Source organism: Tetrao urogallus, assembly GCF_951394365.1.
Source record: "Tetrao urogallus genome assembly, chromosome: 27".
Classification (NCBI taxonomy): Eukaryota; Metazoa; Chordata; class Aves; order Galliformes; family Phasianidae; genus Tetrao; species Tetrao urogallus.
The window spans coordinates 1,491,331-1,508,728 of NC_136840.1; the positions used below are offsets into that span (position 1 = coordinate 1,491,331).

A 17,398-nucleotide genomic window follows, 5' to 3' on the forward strand; every position below is an offset into this window, starting at 1 on the left:
GGGTGGCACGGCGGGAAACCCGACTGCGTGATGGATAACGGAGCGGAGATCCTTCTCCATCCATGGGAGATGGCGCATGGCAGACTCCCCAACTCCATGGGAGGTGGCACAGGGGGGCACTCGACTCCACGATAAGTGGCGTGGTGGGGAGACCCCCAACTGCACCCATGGGAGATGGCACGTGGAGGACACCCAACTCCATGGGAGGTGGCAGGGTAGGGAAACCCCAACTCCATCCATGGGAAATGGGACATGGGAGACACCCCAGCTCCACGGAGGTGACGCACTGGGGACACCCAGCTCCATCCATCCCTGGGAGGTGACGTGGTGGGGACACCCCATCTCCATCCCCGGGGAACGGCGCATGGCAGACTCCCCAGCTCCATGGGAGGTGGCGCGGTGGGGACACCCAGCTCCGTCCGTCTGTGGGACAGTGGAAAAACACCCCAATTCCACCCATGGAGGTGACACACGGGGACACCCGACTGCACCCATCTGTGGGAGGTGACACACGGGGACACCCCTGCCCCCATCATCACGCCTCCATCCCTTCCCTGCAGGTGCCATCACCCCCAAGAACGTGACGGTGGCGGCGGGCACCGACCTGGTCCTGACGTGCCGCCTGGGTTCCAACCTGGCTCAGGCTCTGTGGACCTTCGAAGGCCGCGCTCTGCCGGCCCAGCAGGCGCTGATTCTGCACGACGGCCACCTGCGCGCCCTGGTGGTGCCGGGCGCCGGGGCGCAGCACAGCGGAACGTACCGCTGCGTGGCGGAGGAGCGCGGCGCCCGGCTGGGCGGGGAGGCGTACCGGGTGGCCGTGCTGCCCGGGGCGCCGCAGGAGACGCGGGCGCCGCTGGAAAGCGCCGGGCTGGCGTGGGTCGTGGCCGTTTGTCTGGGCGCGGCGTGCCTGGTGCTGCTGCTGGCCGTGCTGTCGCTTTGGAGGAGGCTGCGCGAGGAGCTGGGCAAAGGCGCCAAGGCCATCGAGAGCACCCTGGTGTACCCCATCGAGCTGCCCAAGGAGCCGCACAGCCCGCGCTTCGTGCCCAGCGCCGCTTCGGATTCGGACGAGAAGCTGTGGGACCCGTCCAGCTACTACTGCTCGGACGGCTCGCTCAAGATCGTGCCGGGTCACGCCGTGTGCCGCAACGGCGGTCCGCCCGGTGCAGCTTCGCCGCCGGCCGCCATCCCCGGGCAGCCGCTGCATTCTCCCACCCGCATCCACCTGGGTCCTCTGCGCGGCTCCTCTTCCAACGGCTACATCCGCCTGGCCTTGGGCGCCGAGGAGCGGCCGCCGTGCGCCGAGCTGGCCGAGGAGCTGCGCCGAAAGCTGCAGCAGCGTCAGCCCCTGCCCGACTCCAACCCCGAGGAGTCTTCGGTCTGAGCCGCCCGACGCGGGGCTGCACCTACCTCAGGGACATCGCGACGGGATTTGGGCACCGCGACCGCCTTCGGTACTGCGCCCGGGACCGCGGCTGGGGACGGAGCCCGGGAATGTCACTGCCGTGGGGGACCGAGCCCAGGAATGTCACTGCCATCGGGACCCGGAAACGTCGCCCGCTTTTGGGGACTGAGCTTTGGGATCGAGCCCAGGGATCGTCGTGGGCTGCGGGGACTGCAGTTGGGGGGTCTGTCGCCCGTCTTGGGGACGCTGGGGGCCCCGTCCCACCTCGGGACAGCCCTGAGTGCCGGGGCTGTGCCTGGGACCCTCACCTGCCCCGGGTCCGCATCCCAGACCTGGCCGAGGGGACGCAGCCCTGGGCTCTGGGGCCTCTCTGGGACCCCCGTTATGGCCCAAGTCCCACCACCACCCCCCCCGCCCCCCAACCCGACCCCCCCCCCCCCCCCCCGCCTCTTCCATCCCACCAGCCCTTTTTGGGCCAATTCCCATCGTTTTTTCTCCCTGAGAATTTTTGTACCACCCCCCCCTGTACATACCCCCCCCCCCACCCGCCGCCCCCTGCACGCTGCCCCTTTTGTATGCCTCCCCCCACCCCCAACCCCCCCCCCCAGTGTAATTTATTTGTTACCGAAATATATTTATTTGCTGTAAGCACGTGGGGTATTTCTATATTCATAATAAAAAGGAGGAAAAAAAATTCACATCCCCCCCCCCCCCCCGCCCTTCCACCCTCCCCCCCAGCGCTGAGCTCACGGAAAGGGCTGCGCTCGGGGCTATAAAAGGGCTTCGCGGCGCCGTTCCCAAGGGAGGGGGGGGCAGGGAGGGCTGTGTGTGTTTTGGGGGGGGAAGGGCTGACGGGAAGGCCGGAAGCGGCCTCGGGGTCCCGGCGGGGCCGTGGGAAGCGGGGCGGGGGGATCCCCGGGGGGAGGGGGGCACGCAGCGTGGGCAGCGCCATGGGGTGGGGGGGGGGCCGTGGCGATCGGATGCCCCTCGGCTCCTTTCGGCTCCTCTCGTTTCCACTCGACATCTTTCAATCCCGCTCGGCTCCCTTCGGCTTCCTTCGTTCCTCCTCGGTCACCCCTCGGTTCCTTTCGTTCCCACTCGGCTCCCTTCGGCTCCCCCTCGACTCCGCCCATTCCCACTCGGCCGATCTCGGTTCCTCTCGTTACACTCGGCTTCCTTCGGCTGCCCCTCGGCTCCTTTCGATTCTCCTCGAATCCTTTCGTTCCCATTCGACTCCCTTCGCCTGCCCCTCGGCTCTTTTCGTTCCCCTTCGTCTCATTTCGTTCTCTCTTGACTCCCTTCGGCTCCCCCTCGACTCCGCCCATTCCCATTCGGCCGATCTCGGCTCCTCTCGTTCCCACTCGGCTCCCTTCGGCTCTGCATGCCCCGCTGATGGCGGCGGGCCGCCGCTCACCGCCGGGGCCGTGCTGCCCGCCGCGGGTGGCGGTGCCCAGCGTGCACCAGAGCCTCCCCGAGATGGACTTCGAGCGGGGTGCGCGCCTCGGGGCGGGGGGGGGGAGCTGAGGGCACCGGACCCTGCTCTAACCTCCCGCCGCCCGCAGGGATCTGGGCAGCGGCGCGGGACGGGGACGAAGCTCGGGTGTTGCAACTGCTGGAACGGCGCGGGGAGCCCAGCCAGCCCGACCTGGCGGGGTACACCGCCCTGGTACGGGATATGCGAAGCAGCGGGAGGGCAACGGGAGACCGTGAGCCCCCTGAGCTCACCGCTCCCCACCACCCCGCAGCACTACGCCAGCCGCAACGGGCACCTGGGTGTGTGCCGCCTGCTCCTGCAGCGCGGCGCTCATTGCAACGCCCGCACGCCCGGCGGGGCCACCGCCCTGCACCGCGCCAGCTACTGCGGGCACGTGGCCGTGGCGCGGCTCCTGCTGGCGCACGGCGCTGACCCCGCCGCCGCCGATGGGGACGGCCGCACCAGCCTGCATAAGGTGCGTGGTGGCAGCGAGGGGACGGTCCGTCCCTGACGGGATGGTCCGCCTTCCCGTGGTGTTGGTGGCATCCCCACGGTGGGTCGCACGCAGGCGGCGGAACGCGGTCACCGGGAGCTCTGCGTCCTCCTGCTGCAGAACAGCCCTGCCTTGCTGGCTGCTCGTGATGCTAAAGGACGGCGGCCCCGCGACACGGCCGACCCCGCGGTGTGGGATCTGCTGGAGGGATGAAGGGAGGCAGCGAGGACGCCGCGGATGCAGGCAGAGAGAAACGGCCCCGCTGGGAAAAAAAAAGCAAAGCTCTGGGCCCGAATGCTGCGTCCGCCTCTTTGTCACTGCGCCTGGCGGGGCGTGGGGTCACCACGGGGGTGGCAAAAGGATGACGGTGGTGGCAAAAGGATGACGATGGTGCCAAGGGTGGGGACAGCGCTGGCCCAGAGTGCCACTGCACAGCCTGGGGAGGGGGTGGGGCGGGAACCTCAATTTTTGTGCTGCCGGGACAGAGCGGTGCTCCTCCAGCAGCGCGTATTGCTTCAGAAAAAGAAAGAACTCAACAAAAAGCCCCAAAGACCGAGCAATGGGTCGGCAGTGCTGATAGAAGAAAGGCAGCACGGCGTCCCCACGGGGAGCAGCGGTGGGGGGGGCGGGGGGGGGGAGAGAGCGGTGCCGACGGCAGGAACGGCGCGGGGAGCCGCCGAGGCCTCGCTCCGCCTCACCGCCCGCTCCGCTCTGCTGGACGCGGCCTGGTCTCGCCTGCAGGAAGGAACGATAAAGCGCGGCTGTTGAGCACGTCGGCCCCTCACTCCTCCCTCGGTGCCGCTCCACGTGTGCCGTCCCGAGCCCCCAGAAACGTACCGACAGAATAAAGACAATACCGGACCGCCCCCCGAGCGCTGCACCTTTATACGCCGCCGCTTCCGCTTCCGCCGGCCGTCGCCATGGAAACACCGGAACTCAGCACTCGTCCCGCCCCTTTCCTCACCCTCCCCACCAATCGCCAGCCGTTTTGCTAGCTCTCCTCGTCACAGCCAATCGGCGGGCTCGCTAGCTCAGGCCGCGCAACCAATCGGCGACCGCCACCCCCTCCCCCGCGCGGCGCTGTAAACAACAGCTCGGTGGGATTTAAAGGCGCCGCGCCCCATTCCGCCCCCTCCCACCCCCGAAGTCGCCGAGCCCGACACAAAGATAGAGAATTTTATTAACCAACCGGCTAAAAATAAAATAAAGTTCCATAATCCGTTCCACAACCCGGAGGGGAGGGGCGTGGGGCCACGCAGGGCCCAGCATCCCTTCCCCAAATATACAAATCAAACCTGATGCGAAAATAAATACAGATTCTTGAGCTGGGGGTTGAGGGGGGGGAGGGGGAATGGGTTTGCATAGAGGAAGATTTAATAAAAAAAAGGGTTTTCACCGTGGTTCATTATTATTAATTATTATTATTCCTAGCGTCTCCCCGCAGCAGAACCAGGCCCTGATCGTCGCGACATGATTAACGCAATTAATTCCCCTTCTCCCAATAACTTAACGGCGATCACCGGGGGATTGTGCTTTGTGGGGGTAGGGAGCAGTGATGGGGGGGTGGGGGGTCAGAGAAACCCCCAACGGAGGGGCTGCCCCCCCGCCGTCCTTTGGTCGCTAGCTGTGTGCCCCCCCCGAGCCCCCACCCCGGGGCTGCGGCACTCCCTGAGTCACATCGTCACCCCCTCCTCTGCATCGCTTCCATCATTCATGGCGGGGCTCGGGGTGGGGGGAGGGGAAGAGGGGGGAAAGGGAAGGGGAAGATGGCGGCGGTGGGCCTGGGCCTGGTTTTGGCAGGAGGAGGCCCGGCCTGCGGGACCTGAACTCCCTGAGCTGCACCGAGCGGAGGCTTCAGCCACAACGGGGGGCCCTCCGCCTCTGCGTCCTGCCGTCCCCGAGCAGCAGCAGCACCGGGCCGGGCTGTCCCTCCTCCGCCGCTCCCATCGGAACCGTGTGCGGCTCCCAGCGCATCCCCGGCCCGCGGGCGGCTCAGATGGAGTTCTCGATGGGGCCGTGGGTGCTGCGGCGGCCCAGGCAGTTCCTCTCGTTCAGCAGGCTGGTGGTTTCATCTGCCGGCTCTGTTTTCTCCTGCAGATCGGTTTTGGGAGCTCCGCTGTCCGGAGATTGGGGACAACTGTCCATGCGCGACGTGGTGAGACCGTTCTGGTATTCCTGCCGCGTGATCTGCGCCAAAGCAAAGCCGCTGTGAGGTGGGGGCACGGCATGGCAGATGGGTCCCCGACCCCCCAAGCCCCACACGGCCTCACCTTAACGAACTGCAGGTCGGTGAGCGCACGGACGCTGAAGTCGGCCACGTACGGGGCGACGGCGCTGAGCTGGTTGTTGCTGCCACCAACCGGGGATGAAACGGAGTCGGAGCGTTCGTGGCAGCTGAGCGAGGCCGAGCGGTTGAGGCCGCTGACGTGGGATGGGGAGCGGGTCTCTGTGGGATGGGGACAGGCTCAGAACCACCTCAGAAGCTATTCGGTCCCTTTGCTGCTCCCTGTCCCGCTGGATCAAAGGGGGACGATGGGGACAGCACGTGCTCAGCAAGGCAAGGGTGATGGATGAACCGTATGAAGGACAGGGAGGGTGGCATCTCCTCGCCACCTGGACGCGGCCCCAGTGCAGGTGGGTTCCCCTGCTCCACCTCTGGAGCCACAGGTGGGAGTAAATGGGGTGGGTGAGGGGAGCACAGCACCCTCGTGACACCAGGAGGGGGAGCAGGAGCTCAGCGCTGTCCCCCAAAGCCCAACAGAAGCTGAGGAACTGCCTCTCCTCCTGCAGGAGCGTTTTTCCTCCTCCAGGAGAACCTGGATCTGCCAGATCCCCCTGCAGCCCTGGGGGAATGACAACCAGTGCCATGTTAACATGGCCTGGGGTGCTGAGGAACCAAATGCTGAGTTAACTCAGCCTGGCAAACAATATCCCGAGGGCTGAGGATTGGCAGGCAGAGAGACAACGTGACAGAAGCAGAGGACAACGTGAAGAGAGAGCGCTGGGCGATGGCAGAGGGCAGGATGGAGCTGTGGTGGGGCTGGAGACGCGCTGGGGAACCCTGGGGTGCTCACCCGATACAGGAGGTGGACTGATGGCCATCACCCCGTAGTAGGAGAAGGCTCCTGCTTCAAACTTCATGCATTCCTTCCCAGCCTCCACCTCCACCTTGCCCTGCGAGGGAGAGGCAGCGTCAGGCTCCGTAACGCCACGTCCTGTGGCACTGGGGGGGATGGAAGGAGCTTGCCCGTGGCTTTGGTGATGGGCAGCATCACAGTGATGGAGCCCAAGGGACGCTGCCAGCCCGTGGTACCTGCAGGATGAGGATGAAGTAGTCGGCAGCCTTGTTCTTGGTGTAGAGGAAGTGGTGCGGGGACTTCTTGTTCTCCTCGTCAAACTTCAGCTCCTGGATGACGTCGGAATACTTGAGCAGCCTCAGCAGGATCTTCTCAGAGATGAAGTTGGGTGTGAAGAGAGTCACCTCTGAGAGTGAGATGGGAAAACGGGGTCAGAGCTGCGGGCTGCCCCTGCTCCCAGCCCTGCAGACGGAGGTGCTGAGGGATGCAGATGAACAGTCCGCCCCTCGGGGCAGCGCTCTGGATCCGGGGCTGGGCCTCACAACACCTCCCTGCCACAGAAACCCCCGGGTCTGGCACCTCCAGCAGCCCCACAGGGAGAGCACTCAGGTTCCCAGCCCCGGCTGTATGGTGACACGTGCCAGCATGTGGACAGGGCCTTCCTGCTGGGCAAACAGCCTCATTTTTGGGGACAGAGGGGAAGAGAGCAGGGTGTCATGGTCACAGCCCCTCGCTTCCAGGTCTCCCACCCAATCTCTGGCCCCTGCTGGAACGCAGCGCCCTTGGTGCTTTCGTGTCCCCATCCTAGGGATCCTCCTAGCAGGACGAGGCTGCTGCACCAACCTCCCCCTCCTGCAGGGACACGGGGCCAGCAGGGCTCCCTCCGACAGATCAGCAGCAAGCAGGATAACAGCAGCGCAGGCAAAAATGCAAAACCTCTATGATTTCTCAGCAACGAGAAGGGAACAGAAGCCTCGTGGCTCCAGGAGCAGCAGCGCAGAGCCGACGTGGACACACGGAGCACTCCCAACAACTCACCCGTGGAGAGGAAGCGGTGAGCAGCCAGCAGCAGCTGCGGGGAGACCTTCACCTTCTGCTCATTGACGGGGTCCTTGAAGGCTGAGAAATCCCTCTTGCCCTTCTGGTTGCCCGTCCGCTTCTTGCTGCGGTTTTCATCGGCTGCTATCGGGGTGACAGGGCGGCAGGTGGCACCCAGCTCCCCCGCACGCTGCGGGGACACGGGGCTGAGCCCCACACCTACCAAAAGCATCCGACTCGTCCAGGATCTCCGACTTGATGATCTCCTCGATGACGTCCTCCAGCGTCACCAGCCCCAGCACCTCGTAGAAGGGATCCCCCTCACCCTCGTTGTTCACCTTCTGCACGATGGCCAGGTGTGACTTCCCTGCGGACAGACAGGCGGACGTCAGACAGACACGCTCCAGTCAACTCACAGCATGGGCTCAACCCTACCACACTCCCTGCGCAGGGACAATAAGGACATTATGATCCAAACGAGCCCTGGGCTGGGCGCTCCTTCCCTGTTTAATGACAGCAATTAAGGGCAGAGGCACCCGCAGGACTGGGGACACCTCACCGCGGTTGTGAGGGAAGGGCTCAGCCAGAAAGAAGCAGCCAAGGGGATGTGATCTGCAAGGACCTGGCTCGTGTCACCTGCACTCACACGGGACCAGCCCTGCTGAGTCAGGACGCGATTCCTCCCCATGGGTGCAGAGGGAACGAAAGCAAAGGGCAGAGATCCCACTCACACCCTCGAGGCCACCCACGATCCCCACGCATCCCAAAAGCTGCACCCCAAAAGTGCTGGATCCGGGTGAAACCTTGGGCTTCCCCTTCTGCAATGCAGGGTTTTGAGAGAGGGGACGGGACACCTAACGAAGGCCAAGGGGTGAAGCATCCCCTCCCTGCCCTGAGCCTTGTGCTGTGCTCACACCGACAGGAGCAGGAAGAGGAGACAAGCACCGAGTGCTGCTGCAGGATCTGTCACCCCAACGCCAGCTTTTGTGCCACATCCATGGCACCATTCCTGCAGGCAGGGCAATCGGGAGCGCGGCCGACTGCTTTCACCTCTCCATCCTTTTGCTCAGCGGATTTCCAACACTTCCAACCCTGGAGAGAGGACTTGGGGGCTGACCCAGATCCCAAACACAGCCAGGCTGCCAGCTCCCCATTTCTGACCCAGCAGCAAACAGCAGTGAGGGCCGTCGAGGCTTTGTAATCAGAGCGATTGCACTTCAAATCCTTTAATAAGGATTCGTAGGAGGGAAAGCCAGCGCCAGCAGCTGGGCCAGCTCCAGCAATGGGGAGGCAGAACGCAGCCCTGCTCCCGTTCTGTTGGGCTTTGGGAAGGGGGGAGCCGAGCTGCCATTAAGCGTGACAATATCTTGGGGCGCAGGGAGAATGTGGGTGCAGAAGGAAGGCAGGAACCAAGCGTGCAGCCTCCAGACTCTAACCCTGAAGGATCAGCCTGGCTTGGATCTGCTAAATCCTGTCCCGAGCTGCAGCAGAGCTCTGGCTGCAGGAGGAACTGCCAGATCCCCTAAATCCCAGCACGAAGCGCAGGCGACCGCCCTGCACCCCTAAACGTCCCCACTGCCAGCAGGATGCAGCCATGAGCTTAATGGGAGCTGGGGAAGCAGTGGGGCTGCCGGGCACAGTGGGGTCCCAGGCCGGTGCACGGCCCCTCAGCCCCTCCCCATGGGCTTTAAGGGCCAGTGGGAAGCCAGGGGAGCGAGGAAGGGATTGAAGGAGGGAACCAAAGCGAGCAAGGAGCCATGCAACTCCACAACAGCGTTTCAAAGGCCTCCGGGGCCAGTAATTAAAACTGAAGAGCAAGTAAACACTCTCCCAATGTTTCCAGAGGCGAGCGCCGAGCTGAGGGTGCTCCGCAGGGACAGCTCTGCCCCCTCAGTGCTGCCACAGGGAGATCCTACAGAGACGGGCACTGAAACAGCCGCCCCATCTTCAGCACGGACTCTGCGTCCTCCCCGTCCCCGCCAGCCCCACGAAGCCGTGCAGCCCTGGAGAGCTGCCAGAGAGCCCAAGTTTTGCTTCTGGCCTCGCACTGCCGGAGCCAGAAGGAAAAGCAGCCCCCCAAGGAGCAGCCCAGCAGCGTTCCCCCACTCCTCTCACCCTTCTTGAACTCCTCCAGCATGGCGTCCAGCTTGGTGTCGTGGAAAACAACGTGGACGGGGTGGTTGTAGAACTTGGTGATGGTTTTGAGGGGCGTGCAGTCGTCGGGGTCGACGAAGGCCAGGTCTTTCACATAGAGGATGTCCATGATGTTGGATCGCTCCTCCTCGTACACAGGGATGCGGGTGAAGCCGCTCTCCATGATCTCAGACATGGTGTTGAAGTCCAGGATGGCGTCGCTGCTGATCATGAAGCAGTTCTGCAGCGGGGTCATCACGTCCTCCACCGTTTTGGTGCGCAGCTCCAGGGCCCCTTGGATCATATTGAGCTCCTCCCTCACCAAATCATTATAAGGCTCCGTCACCTTCAGCATCTCCACCAGCTTCTCCCGGTTGTACACGGTGCCGATCTCCTGGCCCAGGATGAAATCCAGCAGCTTGCTGATGGGGTAGGAGAGAGGAAACGTCACCAGCATGAAGAATTTGGTGACCACGATGGTGTTGGCACCCACGGCCAAACCGTGCCGCGAGCACAGCGCCTGGGGGACGATCTCCCCAAAGATGACAATGCCAATGGTGGAAGCCACCACGGCGCCGATGCCCGAACCGATGAGGTCATCCAGGAGGATGGTGAGCGTGGTGTTGACCAACACGTTGCCCAGCAGCAGCGAGCACAGCAGGTAATTCCCTTTCCTCCGGATGGGTTCGATCTTTTTGGCGTAACGTTTCTCCTTGTCGGTGCCGCAGTTCTGCACGATGCGCAGCTCCATGGGATCCAACGCCATCAAACCGAGGTTGAGCCCGCTGAAAATCCCCGACAGCACCAACAGCCCCACGATGAGGATCACCTGCAGCCAAAGGGGCAGCAGGGATTTCTTCTCCTCCACCACCACGATGTGGCCGTCGGCTCCTTGGTGAGGCAACCAAGGCAAGCCGGGCTTTCTCTGCGTGCACAGCACGTAAGTCTTGGCCTGCTCGTCCTTACGCAGGGGCTGCACCCGGACTCGGAGCAGAGCCGAGGTGTCCTGAGAGCCTCCAGCAGCCTCGGACCCCACCAGGCCCTGCACCACCAGGTCCTGCGAGCGCTCCGGGCACGTCCCGTTGGGCGTCGAGGCGTTGCCGGCCGGGCGGAGCTCGGCGAAAGCCACGCGTTGCCCGGTGCCCGGTCCCAGCCCCCAGCCGTAAAGGCGAAGCAGCAGCTCGCTGCCCTCCGTTACGCGGATCGGGCCTCTCGTAGGAGCCGCCGGTTTGGTGCTTTCCTCCAACCTCATGCCCAGGATCACGCTTTCCCCGCCGCCGCACACCGCGGTGCCTCCGGGAAGGGCGAGGAGGAGGAGGAGGGGAGGGAGGAGCGGAGGCGGCGACGCTGCTGAGCTGCGGGTTGCCCCAAAGCCCCGGCTGCCGCCGCGCCGCCGCCCGCCGCCCGCCGCCATGTTGGTGGCTCGCGGCCGCCGCGCGCCCGTGGCGTCAGCCCGCCGCCAGGCCACGCCCCCTTCCCGCGGCGGGCGGCCACGCCCCTCTTCCGGTTTTGGCCACGCCTACTAAGAGGGTGTGTCGGTGTTAAAAGGGGCATGGCGAGGCTTGAAGGGGGAGGGGGTTTCGTGGGCCCCCCAGGAGGTGGTGCGTTGTGGCTGCGGCCGCGGCTAACGCACACAGAAAGAGGATTGATAGAGGTGGAAAGGAGGGGCAGTGGGTGCCCGGGTGGGGACTATGCGGCAGGGCTTTGGATGTGGGGCATAAGGCTCGAGTGGAGGGCGCGGTATGGAGATGGAGGGCAGTATGACCTGCAACGCGAACTAAGTTTGAGGGACAAAAAGCGGCGGTGAGATCACTAGGATCTATAATACCTGCCTCACTTAGTGAGCGGGAAGGTACTAAGCCCTAAGGGACAGGATCCAGGGTGGGGGCAGGACCTTGGAGGCGGGCACTGGGACCTGTGCTGCAGGACCCAGGCCCTTTGGGGGCACCAGAACCTAAGGGCAAGACCTTGAGGGGAGTACATAACCCTCCGGGGTTGGACTCTTGAGGTCAGTATGACACACGGACAGGATTCAAAAGGCTCCTTAGGACCCGTAGGCAGCACCTAGAACGCTGGGAAAACTGAGAGGCTCAGGAAGCGCCAAGCCCGCGCTGGGATCTACCGCACCTCTATTCCGGAAGTGTCCTTTAGTTCAAGCCCCATCACCCCCTGCGCGCATTAGCCTCTCCCCCCATCTGACAGCCACGCCGTGCAGCCAGCCATCCGTCGGCATCGCGCGGTGGGCGGAGCGAGCCGACCAATGAGCCCGCGGGAGGCGGGCCCAGAGAGCTGACCAATGGACGCGCGGGGCTGGGAGGCGGGCCGAGAGAGCTGACCAATGGACGCGAGGGGCTGGCAGGAGGAGGAGGCAAGATGGCGGCGGGCCGGTGGCGGGCCGGACTGGCGCTGCTGGTTGTGGCGGTGGGGCTGGGCGGGCCGCGGGCCGAACAGATGGAAGAGCATCTGAAACGGGAGCATTCGCTGTCCAAACCGTACCAGGGTGAGGGGGGGGAGCGGGGGTGGAGGGCAGGCCGGGGTCGGGGCCTCGAGGCCCGGTACCGACCGGTGGTGTGGACCCGACAGGAGTGGGTTCGGCCAGCGCGGGGCTGTGGGAGCTGCAGGGCAACGCCATGGTGATGGCGCAGTACATCCGCCTCACGCCCGATGTGCAGAGCAAGTGGGGAGCCGTGTGGAACCGTGTGGTGAGAGCCGGGGTGTGGGGGTTTGGGGGGTGGGGAGTTCGGGGGGGGCCGGGGTGGAGAAATGGGGTAAAAAAGGGGTTTGGAGGTTGTGGGATGTAGGGAAGGTGGTGGGGATGTGGGGGGAGCAGGAGGAAGAGGAATGGGTTCAGAAGAAGAGATTTTGGAGTGTTGGGGGGGGTATATGGAGAAGGGGGTGGGAATAGTAGGGGGAGTAAAGGGGGCTGGGTTCAGATGGAGAGGTTTGGGGTCATAGGGAATCCTCCGACTGGTATCCCACTTAGAGAGGGGATAGCAGGGGGGAGAAACGGGTTCAGATTGAGAGACTTAGGGGGGGCAGCTGGAGGCTGGATGTCAGGGGAAGTTGTGTGCTGTGAGAGCGGCGAGGGGCTGAACAGCTGCCAGAGAGGCTGTGATGCCCCGTCCATCCCTGGAGGTGTTGGAGGCCAGGTTGGATGGGGCCCTGGGCAGCCTGGGCTGCTGTTGAACGTGGAGGTTGGTGGCCCTGCGTGCGGCAGGGGATTGGAGCTCTGAGATCCTCGAGGTCCCTTCCAACCTTGGCCATTCTGTGACTTCAGAGTGGGAGGGGGTCAGGGTTGTGGGGCAGCTGCATTTGATAGGAGAGGGCAGGAGGAGGGGAAGGGGGTTCAGATGGAGAGATTTTAGAGTGGAGGGGGACGTGGGGGGCAATAAAATGGAACTGGAGAAACGGATTGGGGGGGGGGGAGGGGGAAATGTAGGGGAGGGGTCAGGGATGTGGGGTGTCTGCACTTAAGGGGAGGGGGTAGAGAAGTAGATTCAGAGGGAAAGGTTTTGGAGTGCAGGGATCTGGGATGGGTGGGAGGTCATGCAAATGGGTTTGGAGCTGGAAAGTTGGGGTGGGGGTGGCACTGGGATGTGAGGTTTTAGGGGAAAAAATGGTGTCTTGAGTGGTGCTGGGGAGGCTTGAGGTGTGTGAGCTTGGGCTGGGGGTGGAGAATTGGGTTCCAAAGGAGAGACTTTGGGATTGAGGGGTTGTTCCTCCTCGCAGCCGTGTTACCTCCGTGACTGGGAGATGCAGGTGCACTTCAAAATCCACGGGCAAGGCAAGAAGAACCTGAACGGTGACGGCTTTGCCATCTGGTACACCAAGGACCGCATGCAGCAAGGTAAACCCTGCCGGAGGGAGGCTGTGCCTGCAGGGAGGGCTGTTGGTTCACCTCTCTGGGGCACGCAGTGGCCTGAGAGGCTCTGTGCACTCCTTTGGATCCCTCCGAGGAACTGCAGGGCCTCTGTCTCTTTTCTGTCCTTCTTACTGTCCGTCCTTTCCCCCCAGGGCCCGTCTTTGGAAGCAAGGATAACTTCCTGGGCCTGGGGGTGTTTGTGGACACCTACCCCAACGAGGAGAAGCAGCAGGAGGTGAGCTGGGGTTGATGTGCGCCCTGCTGGCTGCACTGTGGGCAGCTCAGCACCGAGCTCAACTTGCAGCCAGCGAGGTGTGAGCTTTTAGGATCTGAAATTGGAGGCCGGCTGGCTGCCAGCAGGGATTACTCAGCTTGCCTTGCCTCCTTCTCCTCCCCGCGTGGTCGGTTTCTTTGTAGTGAGGCAGTCTGTGAGCAGATTTGTTGTCACCTTCACCCAGAAAAAGCAGGGTAGGAGAAAACAAATGGGTCACCACCGCTGCGTGGTGAGCTGCTGAGCTTTTGGAAGGCTGCAGGCAAGCAGGAGCTGGGGGGAAGCAAACGTGGACTTCATGGAGCTCGAGCAGAGCAGCAGCCCGGCAGCCCCCCCAGCTGGCTGCGTGCTGGGGCTGCTTTTGGAGGGGGCACAGCGTGCCTGCGCTCTGCTGCTCTGCCTGCTGTGTCTGCTTTTTGTTTGGGGCTCTTTTGGTGTTGGTTGGGGTCGTGAGGCGGTTAAAACCTGACCTCCCCCATCCTGGTGCTGGTTTGTTGTCCCTTGTGAAACGATTCGCCTTTTGGTAACTGCGGCTGCTCCTGGTGAACAGGCGCTGTTTGACCCCCGCAACCTCAGTGCTCTCCCCGCACCCCCAGGGCTGCCCTGGTTCCTCTCTGCAGCCCCCAGAGGATGCAGGGGGCACCGCTGCGATGCGCTCTGACCTTGCAGCTGCTGAATAAACAACGAGCAAACATTGCTAGCAGCCTGCTCCGGCCCTGGGTGGACTTTGTGCTCATAGCCGTGCCTTGGTGTGCTCTGACCGAAGGCTGTGGTTCTCCTGGCACCGTGCAGGGATCGGTGCGCTGTTGGTCCCGCGGATGTGCAGGGCTGTGGCTGTGCTTCTCCAGCCCGCCAGCTGCATCCTGCCTGAGAGCCCCAGCAGCTGAACCCCCTGTCTGCCTTTTGCCCTCGCTGAGCTGCGCACGGAGGATTCCCAGGTTGCAATTTCGAGTTGCTAAACTCTGGTCTGTGACCATTTTGCTTCTGTGCTCTTTCTTGCTTTGCGATACTGGACTCGCAGGCTCAGAAGAGGAGGTACAGCCCAGGAAATCAGGTACTTGCTCTTGCTGACATCCCCATTTCCGAGCTGCTTGGTGATACTTTGTCCTCTCCGTAAGGGAATTCCCTCAGTGGAGCTGCAGGCACCCCTGTGTGAGCAGGGAGCAAGCATGAGAACTTCCTCTTCTGCCCTACACGTGTGGTAGCCAAGGCGAGGGGATGAGCAGGGATGGAGCTTTTGGGGAAGCGTAGCTGGGATGAAGGAACCTGGGGTCAGTAGGAAGCCACAGAATCACAGAATACCCCGAGTGGGAAAGGACCCGCAGTGATCCCAGCTCCTGCTTCCAGCTGGGACCACCTGAAATTCAGCATTTCCAGACCCCTCGGGCACACTGCGATGCCGGGGCAGAGTTGGGAGCTGAGTTTGGCCCTTCTCCCCGCAGCGTGTTTTCCCCTACATCTCCGCCATGGTGAACAACGGCTCCCTCACCTACGACCACGACAGGGATGGCAGACCCACGGAGCTGGGGGGCTGCACAGCCATGGTGCGCAACCTCAACCACGACACCTTCCTGGTCATCCGCTACGTCAAGAGGAGGCTGACGGTGAGTTGCTGCTTGCTGGGGGGGCTTTCGGGCAGCCGTGCTGGCGCCTGGTGCTACCAGAACCTGTTTGTTTGCAGGTGCTGATAGATATTGATGGTAAGCAGGAGTGGAGGGACTGCATCGACGTGCCTGGTGTGCGCCTGCCCCGTGGGTACTACTTTGGGACCTCCTCTGTCACCGGAGACCTCTCAGGTACTGCTGCGTGGGCCCTGAGCAGCTCTTGTGCAGCTTTGGGTGTCTGGAGGTGCAGCTGAGGCGTGGAGGGGCTTCCAGAGCGCCTGAGGATCTCCTCCTGCTTGAGGGAACTTTGTTTTTCATCTTGGGAAGCTCGGATCCCGGTCTGGGTGTGCTGTGCAGCTCCATAGGCAGCTTTGAGCTCCATCTGCTATCAGATGAGGCTGGCGGTGACGTCCAGGCAGTGAATGGGCAGAGCTCAGCCAGCACCTCCTGCCAAACAGCGGCCGCTCGGGAGGGTTGGTCCCCAAGCTGTCAGGAGGGTTGGTCCCCAAGCTGTGTGCCTCAGGAGGAGCAGAACAGAATGAGAACCGAGAATCTCATCTGTGATGGGCAGAGCCTGAGGGCAGCGCTGAGGTCATTGCTGTCCTGCTGCTGGGGGTTAAAACACTGCTCTTAAAACGCTGTGAGAACAGAGGTGCTGGCTGTGCTGTCAGAGCAGCTGGAGTCTGCTCTTTGCATTTCCTAACTGCAGGGCAGTGGTGCTGGGGAAGGGTGCAGGGTGGGCTGATGGAAGCGGTGCTTTGCAGGAGCTGAAGCCCTTTGCCTTTCTCTGCTCACCCCTTCTCTTGCAGTGCTGCTTGGGGTGCTGTGAGGCCTGGAGTTACCCAGCTCTGTCTCGCCGGGCAGGTTTTAAGCCTGATTTTGAGTTACGCCCTATGAAAGCACACTGGCTGGTGTCTGGGCCCGGTGTTGGCTCCAACAAAAGTTCCTTTTCTTCCTCAGATCTCTGCCTAATGCCCTGGGAGCTGGCAGGCTGGCCTGGAGCACTCGCGTTGTCCCACTAATAACACCCCGGTCACAAGCAGAGGAAATAGGGTCATGTGAGGCTGATTCTAACACTCTGCTTTTGCAATGGGGGAGCGTGAATGCTTTTGAGTCAGACCGTGGCTCGGTCTGGGCTGTCGTTTGTCGGTTTAAGTAGCTTAAAGGTTCCCGTTGGAGGTTTTGGAAGAGCTCAGAGCCTGCCCTGAGGAGGTGAGTTCTGCTGGGAGGGGACAGCTGGCATCCAGGGGCCGTTGGCTGAGCGACGACGTCCCACGGTGCCACCGGTGGCATTGGCATCCCTGGCTGGGGCCGTGTTGGTGGGTGACACCTCAGGGTTCATCTGCTCTGCTCGCAGACAACCACGACATCATCTCTCTGAAGCTGTACCAGCTGACGGTGGAGCGGACGCCGGAGGAGGAGCGGCGGGACAAGGAGGTTTACCTGCCTGTGGTGGACAACCTCAAGCTGCCAGGAAGTAAGTGGGGGGTCGAGGAGCAGGAATTGTGGCGTCTCAGCAGCAAAGCAGCTGAGCTCTGTTAGGAATCGTGCCGCTTTGGTCGGCAGGATGGCAATGAGCTGCTGCGCAGCAACCGAGGCCTCACGGCTGTTCCTCTCCCCTGCAGTGGAGGCACCGCTGGAGCCCATGAGCGGCCTGGCTCTCTTCTTAATTGTCTTCTTCTCCCTCGTTGCCGTCGTCTTCGCCATCGTAATCGGAGTCATCGTGTACAACAAGTGGCAGGAGCAGAGCCGGAAGCATTTCTACTGAAGCTGCAGTGTGACAGGCTGCCTCGTGGCAGCGCCCCCGGTGTCCCCAGGAACCACGGTGGGGACGGCTGCTGTTCGTCACTGGGCTCCTGGACTCCCCCGGTGCCAGAGGGGACCCACGTTGTGCTGGGGATGAAGCTGCTGTCCCCTGCAGGCCTGCTGGGAGCTGGAGCTGGGCTCTGGGAGCTGCTGGAGGTGGCTCACAGCGCGGTGGCGGCGCTGGGCTGGCTCTGCCATCGCACATCCGCGGCGGTCACCGCTTTGGCTGCGAAGTCCC

The 17,398-nt window shown here is 63.1% G+C and overlaps 5 protein-coding genes across 5 annotated transcripts in view; 3 read left to right on the top strand and 2 right to left on the bottom strand.

Moving 5' to 3' along the window:
- Window positions 1-348, bottom strand: part of CIAO1 (cytosolic iron-sulfur assembly component 1) — a gene marked incomplete at both ends in the record, with an annotated part of 2,052 nt that extends 1,704 nt beyond the window's left edge. The window contains one exon of the mRNA XM_079547509.1: window positions 288-348. Within this exon, the coding sequence (XP_079403635.1) occupies window positions 288-348 (61 nt within the window). The remainder of the gene's footprint in view (window positions 1-287) is intronic.
- A 110-nt stretch (window positions 349-458) lies between these two features.
- On the top strand, window positions 459-1,381 carry SEMA4C (semaphorin 4C; the record flags this gene model as incomplete). The annotated part of the gene is made up of 2 exons (XM_079547510.1): window positions 459-504; window positions 561-1,381. 2 exons carry the CDS (start codon window positions 459-461, stop codon window positions 1,379-1,381), a joined length of 867 nt encoding a protein of 288 aa, XP_079403636.1.
- A 1,413-nt stretch (window positions 1,382-2,794) lies between these two features.
- On the top strand, window positions 2,795-3,582 carry ANKRD39 (ankyrin repeat domain 39; the record flags this gene model as incomplete). The annotated part of the gene is made up of 4 exons (XM_079547352.1): window positions 2,795-2,894; window positions 2,965-3,068; window positions 3,148-3,351; window positions 3,445-3,582. The coding sequence occupies 4 exons, from the start codon at window positions 2,795-2,797 to the stop codon at window positions 3,580-3,582; spliced, it is 546 nt and encodes a 181-aa protein (XP_079403478.1).
- A 1,779-nt stretch (window positions 3,583-5,361) lies between these two features.
- On the bottom strand, window positions 5,362-11,031 carry CNNM4 (cyclin and CBS domain divalent metal cation transport mediator 4; the record flags this gene model as incomplete). Its single annotated transcript, XM_079547371.1, has 7 exons — window positions 5,362-5,556; window positions 5,640-5,815; window positions 6,444-6,543; window positions 6,683-6,852; window positions 7,485-7,628; window positions 7,708-7,851; window positions 9,600-11,031. The coding sequence occupies 7 exons, from the start codon at window positions 11,029-11,031 to the stop codon at window positions 5,362-5,364; spliced, it is 2,361 nt and encodes a 786-aa protein (XP_079403497.1).
- Window positions 11,032-11,990: 959 nt separating this feature from the next.
- LMAN2L (lectin, mannose binding 2 like) lies at window positions 11,991-17,122 on the top strand (the record flags this gene model as incomplete). Its single annotated transcript, XM_079547415.1, has 9 exons — window positions 11,991-12,117; window positions 12,201-12,319; window positions 13,347-13,464; window positions 13,632-13,714; window positions 14,772-14,804; window positions 15,193-15,354; window positions 15,432-15,546; window positions 16,712-16,831; window positions 16,980-17,122. 9 exons carry the CDS (start codon window positions 11,991-11,993, stop codon window positions 17,120-17,122), a joined length of 1,020 nt encoding a protein of 339 aa, XP_079403541.1.
- Between the last annotated feature and the right edge of the window lie 276 nt (window positions 17,123-17,398).